At 46.1% G+C, this 9,841-nt stretch overlaps 1 protein-coding gene across 1 annotated transcript; it reads right to left on the bottom strand.

The window, feature by feature from the left end:
• Window positions 1-3,103: 3,103 nt before the first annotated feature.
• Window positions 3,104-4,436, bottom strand: LOC125541357 (TIR-only protein-like). The gene is made up of 2 exons (XM_048704793.1): window positions 3,678-4,436; window positions 3,104-3,529 (listed from the first exon to the last, which is right to left on the bottom strand). Exons 1-2 carry the CDS (start codon window positions 4,247-4,249, stop codon window positions 3,427-3,429), a joined length of 675 nt encoding a protein of 224 aa, XP_048560750.1. The 5' UTR covers window positions 4,250-4,436; the 3' UTR covers window positions 3,104-3,426.
• Between the last annotated feature and the right edge of the window lie 5,405 nt (window positions 4,437-9,841).

Genomic DNA, 9,841 nt, shown 5'->3' with positions numbered 1-9,841 from the left:
CTTGCTTCTGGATCTGTAAGATGCATGTAATTATTTTATTAATTATTCTTAAAGACCTTACAAAGTAATACATCAATATGTCTGAAGCTGCCATCTTGATAACATCTAACGCTACTCATATCCAATGATGAAGGGGTGCAGAAATTATGAGCCGTATACGCAGACCTCTCACCTAAGTATAACATCTAAAGCCGGAGGCCCCAACCAAGCCATATGCCATGTCTGGGGCACAAACCAGTCCAACGCACTCTCATAGGTTCTCACCGTCGTCTTCCATCGATCCATCTTCAGAGCATATACTAACGCATCGATATGTTGCCAGGCCTGCTGTCGACGCCACCATGGCACCAGCCAACACCTCCTTCCTACATGCGTTCAACATCACACATTCGTCGTCGAGGCCCTGTCGTGCCATGCCGCCGAAACTCCACGTCGTTGATGCGTCACATGGAACGCCGCTCCATCGCAAATGTTGTCCACTGGTCCCTCGAGCCTATGTATACCTCCAAGAATGATGCTTCCAAGAGGGATACGACACAAGAGCGCCGCCGTCATTCGATCGACTGATCTAAGGTTTCCCCCAGAGGTGGCGGATAGGGGTCTAGAGCTTCTCCATGGCGATGCCTTCAAGAAAAGGATGACACAGAAAACGCCGCCATCGGCAGCCTTGGCAACGAGCCAAGAGTAGGGTTTTCACCCGGATCTGCTCGAGGAATCTCCATCCAGCCTCGTGTGCATGGGACCGCCACCGGTCACCGCCGCAGCGCAAGGAGCAGGCCGCACCGGCCAGATCCAATCTGACCGAAGGTCAGACCACACGTACAGCGGATCCATCCGCTAGGCCCTTCATGCCACCGCTGCCAATCCGAGATCCGACCGGCCGCAGAGCTGCCCGCCGGCGCCGCAGGACCCGACCAGCCGTGCCTCCACACATCGGGGGCCCCACCCCACCCAAAGTCACGGGAGAGAATGAGAGACCCCCCCCCCACCACCACCATTTGCCATTGGGCTTAGCCCGACAACGGGAGGAGAGGAGGGAGTAGATCGGGGCTCGGCGGCTGCTAGGGTAGCGGCCCGTCTGAGTCGCCCAATGCAGGAGTGACCTTAAAAATGGGAGAGGTTTTCACTTTCTAGCCTCTTCACCAACTAGGAATGCATACAACCATTTTAGTATGAGTACCATGTCAATTTCAGAAATTGAACTCAGGTCGTTAGGCTGCAGAACCGCATGCCCAACCACTAAGCCAAGGTTAGTTATCTAAAAAAATTGATCATAAAATATATACTTAGTTGCCAAGAATTTGAGTCAATTTGCATTAACCGACAACATGTGTTGTTGGGCTCACCACCTCACATGCAGACCCATATTACTTTTCTGCAGTTGGAAATTCAAAATCTTCACATTCTACACCCCTCAAATATGAAATCGATCCATGCCAAGTGAAATTTTGCACAGTAAATTTCCAGTATATCTAACGCGGTGCCTTGACTAAATAGTTTGAATCCATGTGGTTTACTGTTCACGTACCGTACAGCTACCACTGTAAACATCAAAGAAAAAAAAATAAGACATTGAAAATATTCTTCCGCCGCACGTACACACAGTAGTACACATGTATAGCTTGCGGAAAGTAGGGATCGTGATGTGTGAAATCAACACCAGTGAGTAATGAGTCACACACATTAGGTCCTTATAATTTTCTAGGCAGGTCGATTGCAGGATCACACTTCAAAAATGTACAGTGGTATTTTTTTTCTTGAAGGATAAAATAAATCCGCGTTGCCCCCCTTAAACTTTTTTCCCTCAAGATTTCTTTTTTTGCGTTTCCCTCAAGAAATTAACTCGAACTTTTTTCAGACTTACTTAACCCTCTAAACAATTACGTTTTGGAGTAATTTACAAAGAGTCAGTTTACGTGAATGATAGTTTAGCTACCAAATGTAACCATTTATGACATGTGAAAAAAGGGCAACATATTCTTCATCGACGAAGTACATGTATGATTTTTGTTATACTTTATAGAACCCTCTATGGAAGATTTTATGTAACAGAAACCAGTTTTTTTTTTTGAACATCAGTACAGACACAAGCGCTATGAGCACCTCCGAAAGACTGAGCCGGCATATGTTCTTGAAATTTACGAAGTCACCGTAAATGCGCATCGCCGGAAATTCTGAAATAAATCCAGGAATAAATGCGAGCACCAGAATTTAAACCCTGGTAGGTTAGGGATACCACAGTCCCTCTAACCATCCAACTACAGGTTGGTTCGCAGTAACAGAAACCAGTTGGAGGGTAAAATGCTCTAGGATGTGATCGTCCAGGGTGTTAGAGGGGAAAGTGAGTCATGATATTTTAGCTACAAAGTTTTGTTCTTTACGTTTTCCAAAACAAGGTTTTCTCGACTTCCATTTGAAGAAACCATCGTCTTCAAGGTTCATGTAAAATGTACAAAAATAACATAATATTAAAATGCCAACCGAAGGACATCTACATTGTTTATGGTTGTTTTTAAAGAAACAACATCATTCTTGGCTCGTAGGTGGAAGTTGGAGGATCCACGGAAGCTATTTCAGAACTTGGATGTTGGTTGTATGCATCGTTGCTTTATTTATAAAGCGGCACGAAAGCCTATTTCGAGCATCGTTAAGAGATCACCATTGGTTAAGATCCAACACCTAAAATTTCATAAAAAAAATTAATTATGGAATATGTGATCAATCTCAAATTTAATTCACTTTATGCATTAGTACATATCTCGACGAGCATGGTGGGCTCCCGGGAGCAGTACTACGCGAGGCGCGGTAGCTCGAGGAGTTGGTAAGCACAAGGCTGATACTTTCATAGATGACGACACTGATCTGTTCCTTACCAAAATAATTGTGGCACTCTAGAAATGGCGGAAGATCAATTGTTTCTTTTTAGTGGGCGGAGAACAATATGCATTACATATTCCAAAAAGAAACGATGCCATTGCTCGTAGGGCGCAGGCTGCATGATCAACAGAAGCTGTTTGGGCATGGTTAAAAGATCACCATTGGTGAAGATCCGAGGCCTCACAAATTTTGTAAACAGAAACAATTGTGGAATATGTGATCGAACTATATTATTTGACTTTGTGCAGTACATGTACATATGCCCGTCATTATTTGCAAAATCTGAAGTTGCGGTGCCTGCATGGCCAGCCGTATAGCTTATTTTACCACACATTGGCGGCTACGGCATGCACCCATGAATCTAATACTTTAATTTGCCGAAAATGAATCAACCAAAGAAAAACGAATGTCCCCTCAAAAAAAAAACGAACGAATGAATCCTCTCCATGTTAATTATTTGACTGTTAATCTGCCCCTTCGACTATTTGTTATTCCTGACGTGGAGCCGGGTACTTCGCTGAATAGTAGCCGTTGATTTTCCGTTCAAAATTAGAGCCTTGAAACGATCGTTTCCCTCCTCTGCACTCTCTCCATTTTTTCCATGTGGTACAGCACCGCGTCGGCTGCCGCTGACACCAGCTCGGCTATGTCCCTGCACAGAGATTGCCATTGCATACAGTTAGCTCCCAATTGGTTGCATGCATGCATTTGCGCGTGGACATTCACGGCACAGATGGAATTATACTTAGTATATCGAAGAGGAAGAAAATGATGCATGCATGCATGCATGAGTGACGTACCCTGTGGCCGAGTCGTAGGTGAGGCCGACGGTGTTCTTGGCCTCGCGGAGCGCGTACTTGTAGCGCTCCACGTCTTGCGGGAGGTAGTCGTCGGAGGCGGCGAGGGCCTCGGGGAGCACGAGGTCGGAGGGCTTGATGTTGTAGAAGATGGGGATGATGGTCTTGCGTGACTCTACGAGCGTGGCGAGCTCCCAGAGGCAGTACTCCGAGTCGAAGTAGCTCGGGGAGAAGATGGCCACGGCGACGCTGCATTCGCTGATTCGGGCGCTGATCGTCTCCCTGAGCCGGTCGCCCGGCCGCATCGACATGTTGTCCAGGAAGCCGCGGATGCCGCTCTGCGCGAGGCGGTCGTAGAGCAGGCGCGCCACCGTCCGCTTCGTGTCCACGCCGCGGTGGTTGATGAACACGTCGTACTGGGGTTCGCCGGCCAGAGACTCCTCGTCGTACTCCACCCGCCGCCCCACGACGGCGTGTCGCTGCTTCCCCCCCTCGCTCGCGCGCATGGCCTCCGCTGACGCGCTCAGCCGGGACGCCATGATGGAGGACCTACGGGAAACTCCGGTTGAGGCCATTGATGGAGCTAGGTCGAGCAAGCTCAGCGGCGTACGTGTGCGTGCGTGGATAGATGGAGATCTGTACTGCTACCGGCCGTACGTACGAGTGTGCAGGTAGCTAGCTAGCTAGGTCCGGAACGATCGAGACGTACGGTTGGGTAGCTCACGACAGCAGCCGGATGAATTGATCAAACTGATGGATGGATCGAAATGTCCGTTGGTGAAATGACCGATCGGGGAGCTCGGGTTTATATAAGGGTAGAGAGCGGGAGCTACGATCGAGCTCTCCACGTACGGCGATGGAGACCGGAGGCACGCGCGCGAAATCGTTCGCCTGGTGGCTATGATCAACTGGTCGCGGGCGGGATCAGAGGTTTGAAAAGGTGGAAAACTAGTAGTAGTAGACGCGTACGGAGCAGCTACCGATGGAGCCATATGGTACGTGGTAGTAGTAGTCCGGTTCAATGGTGCCCTCGCAAGACGCGAGAGGAACCAACACACAGACAGACCAAGATACTATAAACTAGTAGTGAACGTTTGATCTTACGTTGATCACTTTACAATTCTCTACTAGTGTCTTTCGTTCATCGGTTTGCGTGGATAATATCATGCAGAATTGCAGATCGATCCGGCCTTTCTGCGACGAACGAAGGAACGAATTGAGGGGCGAATTCTAGGCAGCTTTGCTTTGATTTGTCAGCCAATGGGCATGCATGCTTGGACCGGAGAGGGGGAGCACATGCATGTGTGGAGTATTTTAGATGGATTGGGAGACAAGAAAACCAACCGACGGGACGGGTTGGAGGTGGAACAGAGACTCCGGCGAGAGGCGCGGGCGGGTAGAACTACCGTTTCAAAACAAGAGACCGTTTCCTTCCCGGGACGCGCGCGCGCGCATGGACGCTGACGTCATCTTGGACTCTCCGACTGTACGTACGTCCGTGTCTGCGTTCGCTTTGATGAGTTCAACTTTCAACACCTCGTACCACCTCCTCGTCCAAATTAACCCTAGCTAGTACATCTTTTCTCGGTAAAAAGGGGAGGTGATTCTTCTTTCTTCTTTTTGACAGTGGTAGTAATAAAGACGGTGATTCTTGCTTGTTTTACCGGACGAACGGGCGTCGCGTCGCGTCAAGAGGGTGCATGCCCGGTATTTGACGACATGCATGCATGGATCCACCTCGGAGCCAGGTACTGTAGATCGATTGTTTTGGGACGTGGGGCCCCGAGACTGATCCAAGAGATCTGGGTGACAGGGACTTGAAGAGATTATAGGTAGTCCAGGTAGGACGGCGTGCAGCTGCATGCACTGCGTGCGTGCGCGCATGCGTGCATACGTGTTGATTTGTTCCTATGAACACATTTCCTTTTTTTTCTTGCGAGGAGCAGAATTTCAGCTGCAGCTACATAATTGCTGATATACTCTACTATGTCGTAATAGTGCAAATTAAAGTGTTGCATATCGAAATATCCAATTAACTGAATATTCTACGTGTAGATCTCTGTATGTGTGTTCTGCATATATACGTAGAAGGATGAAGAAGCTCTGCTAGTCCTAAGAGCATCTACAACCAGAGCACACATATCCCCCAAGTGTCCGGATGAAAAAAGTCACCCAACCGGATTGTGCTTACTCAACTCAAACGTTCGGTCCAATCCGCGCCCTCGTACCCAGCCCATATGTAGGACGAACATTGGATGTCTAGACCCGTCCACCATGTTTGACTGACGAGCGGGCCCACGCTAAAACTCATTGGTCCGGGGGGGCGCCTCCTTCGATTTAGGTGACGATACATTCCTAGCCCCATCCTATTCTCTCGCTCCCATCCACGCCGCCGCTGCCCCTCCTCTCCATATTCCACTTCGAACCCGACGTCGTCGCCGCCCAACTGCCGCCATGGTTCGCAGCAAGATCACCTTACTGACCCCAGAGCGGTGGGCGGACATGCGCGTCATGGAGGAGGCATATGTCGCGCGTCGCGCCATATGCATTGTGGCCGGCTTGCCTTCTGATAGTCCGGGAGAGGAGGCGCCAGAGTACGAGGAGGTGGAGGCGACGGATATGGAAGAGGCGAGCATTAGGAGGAGGAGGAGGAGGAGGAGGAGGAGGAGGAGGAGCCACCGTCGGAAGACGAGGAGGTTGAGTAGCCGCCATCTGAGGAGGAGGAGGAGGCACCGACTCCGGAGCAAGCCGAATTCGGGATGGAGGACGCATGCGTGGAGTTCGAGATTGCCCAAGAGGAGGCGGCGGCGGAGTAGCATGCCATCATCAACTCTATTTAGTCTGAGGTGGAGGCGAACCCGTCGCTTCTTCCACGAGGCGGACATGGAGCTTGAGGAGGCCAGCGTGTTCGAGGAGGACGGGGAGGAGGCACCGGCGTTTCGCCCGTCCGCCCGGTGTCTCCGGCACGGACGTCATTGACATATCCGATGAGGAGTAGTGTAGTTGCTAGGTTGCTAGTTCCTACTATGTTTTATGTACCTAAATCATGAATATTGCATGTCGTTGCATGAAAATGGGGATCATCAAATGGGGAGTGCGGTTTGTGATGTGTGAAATATGGAAGGTGACCCGGCGCTAATTTGCTAGTTTGTAAAATATGGGATGTGACCGGGGGTTGTAGATGCTCTTAAAGGAAGCCCTACCCCACGCAACATATGTGTCAGCTATTTTACGCTCATGAATATTTGAATGATGCAAATCTTCTCTGTAAAAAAAAAACTCTACTAGAGCCAAAGATGAGGTGCGAACGAACAACTAAAGCATGAGCATGCCTTTTCTATTCTCCGGGAAATATATGAGCAGGAAGTATGATCTAAATCATACTATTTTTTTTATAGCCAGATTAAACAGGAACATACAAGATTGTACTTTAGTTCAAACATATTTATTGTAGCAGCCCTTTAGGACAATTCATATATTATCTTAAACAGATGTATGGTTGCAGCCCTTTGACAAATTTATCTATTTTTTTTACCATTACCAAACTTAAGACCCAACAAGTGAAACAAGCTTTTTGTTAAGAGAAACGAGATCTCAATACCTTAATACGTAAGAGAAAAGAAAATTCGAAGAGAAAGAAGATAGAGCATACAAACGGAAGCGGAAGAGGCCTCGTCGTAGACTCCTGGGGCACTTGCCTGTCGCCGGAGGTACAGCTGCGGAGAGTTGCGGGCTGGCGGGGCAGCGCAGGCGGCGAGCGGCCTCAGCGTTTGGTATGCAACATGTGCATCCGTGCATTGATGTGCTCCTCCTCACGGCCTTGTGGCAATTGCCAGTTAATCAGGAAAGTAAATTACGATAGTACGACGAACCCAATTGTGACGGGATATGAGGATCAGCTGATTAGGGAAGTAATTAATTACTAGGAGGTATGTGCTGTGCCAACTGCCAGTTAATTAGGGAAGTTAATTAATTTCCGTAGTATGAGGAACCCAATTGTCACGGGATTTTGAGGATCATCAATATTCCAAATAACTTTAACTCTTGGTGTTATTTTCAAGCCGATCGAGCACGTGGCTGCACAAGTGGAAGTGGACTTGTATCATGCAGAGATGTAGAGATCTGTTCAAATGCTTGCACACCAAGATTGCATTACTAACTTAGCTCGCTATATTCAGTCAACAATTTGTATCACACTTTATGTAGAGAATGACTGAGAATTGGTAGTCTGATCGTAGCATAGGATCGGATCAACACTACTGTGAGGACACATAATATTAAACTATTCACAATTGTCACTTTTCTTAAAGGGGGACAACCTCCCGCCTATGCATCGATTGCTACACGGTAAATTGTTGATTATTAAACAATGTCAAATATTGTTACTTTCTCCTTTTCAGTTTATAAGGTTCAATTCAAAAATCTCACCAACCAAGATAGATAATGAGTGTTGGAATATTTTTTGTAGTTTGCAAAAGCACCCAATTAATACTCTTGTTTTTCTCAAAAAATTATGTTTACGAATGCATTAATTGCAATGCATGCATGCATAAAGTGCATGCATTGATCAGTTTTCTCTTAATACTTGCACGCAATGGTTTAATGCACCTTGAAGTCTGCACGTGTGATGGGGAACAACCAAATTGAGCCTTATAAAATGGAAAAACTAAAATTTTGAGATAAGCCCTATAACCGGAAAGGAGGGAGTACCGAACAAATCGTCTTATAAAAAAGCCGAGGTCATCCACATCGTTTCATTTACATATGCAGAACTTATACCGTGGGAATGGTGGGTTTGGTCTGAGATTTCAGTGTGACAAATTTGTGGGATGAATTTTCCCAAAGAAACTCCTCCTACCAAGATCTGAAATAAGACTACAGATGTGTAGCATTTTTTAGATCATACATATGTATCACATTTTCTATTTTGGATATGACTAGTGGACCAAACGCAAACGCGAAGAGTAGTTAACTAAGCTATGTACTACCCACCAACAATTTAACATATGGACTTTTATAACTATCAAACGTTCGGATTTTAGCAATAGGCAAGAACATCCTTATTTCACTCTAATTATATACATGCATGTATTGGAATGACTAATTTACACTTCTCCCTCTAATTACATGTATATGCACTACAGGACGAAATCTGATGTCATCCTAGATTTCTCCTTTTCCGAAACTTCAAAATATTTTGTAGCTCAAACTGTTGGTCGAATTGAAAAACCGTTTTCAGATAAAAAATTCGCCGTGACGAGATATTCAAAACTAGATCCTATGTTGATATGTTTCGATGACTTTTCTCGGGTCAAAAGTTACCAGGCCTAGACTAAGTAAGTTATCACATTGCCGGTACATAAATTACCATCCCGTTTACACAGAAATTATCGGAGCTTAAAAATGGTCCCTTTAACCATCTCCCCACATGCAAATGCACTAGAGGACAAAAAACTGATATAATCCTACATTTCTCCTATTTTGAAACTTCAAAAATATTTTGTAGCTCAAACTGTTGATCCGATTGAAAAACCGTTTTCACATAAAAAATTCGTCGCGGCGAGACCTTAGAAACTAGATCTTATGTTGGTATAATTTAATGATTCCTTATCGGGTCAAAAGTTATCACGTCTAGGCTAAGCAAGTTATCAACTCTCTTGTGTGTATATTACCAATGCTATTTATATATGAGTTATCGGGGGGGGGGGGGTGTATCTTTTTCCCAGCTGAATTTTTTTTCATGGTGTTTGTACGTGAGTTATCAGCTCTGTGTGCGTATATTACCATACTATTTATAGAGGAATTATTGGGGGTATGTTTTTCAACAAAAAATCCCGGGTGAAAAACTTACCGCGGTGTTTGTACGTGAGTTATCAGCTCTGTGTGCGTATATTACCATACTATTTATAGAGGAATTATTGGGGGTATGTTTTTCAACAAAAAATCCCGGGTGAAAAACTTACCGCGGTGTTTGTACGTGAGTTATCAGATCTGCGGTGTGTATATTACCATGGCAATTACGCAGAAGTTATCGGAGGTACGTTCTTCGACAACTTTTTCCCTAGGCGAAAAAGTATCATGGTATTTGTACATGAGTTATCAGCTTTGCGGTGTGCAAATTATCATGTTATTTACACAAAAGTTATTGAAGATATTTGTACATAAGT

The sequence above is a fragment of the Triticum urartu genome, chromosome 2 (genome assembly GCF_003073215.2).
Source record: "Triticum urartu cultivar G1812 chromosome 2, Tu2.1, whole genome shotgun sequence".
Classification (NCBI taxonomy): Eukaryota; Viridiplantae; Streptophyta; class Magnoliopsida; order Poales; family Poaceae; genus Triticum; species Triticum urartu.
The sequence above is the reverse complement of the archived record's forward strand: the minus strand, read 5'-3'. Positions and strand labels throughout refer to the sequence as shown.

Coding starts and splice junctions, on each gene's coding strand:
- LOC125541357 (XM_048704793.1), bottom strand. CDS start 4,249: ATGGCCTCAACCGGAGTTTCCCGTAGGTCCTCCATCATGGCGTCCCGG. Junction 3,530..3,677: donor ACCTACGACTCGGCCACAGG/GTACGTCACTCA, acceptor ATCTCTGTGCAG/GGACATAGCCGAGCTGGTGT.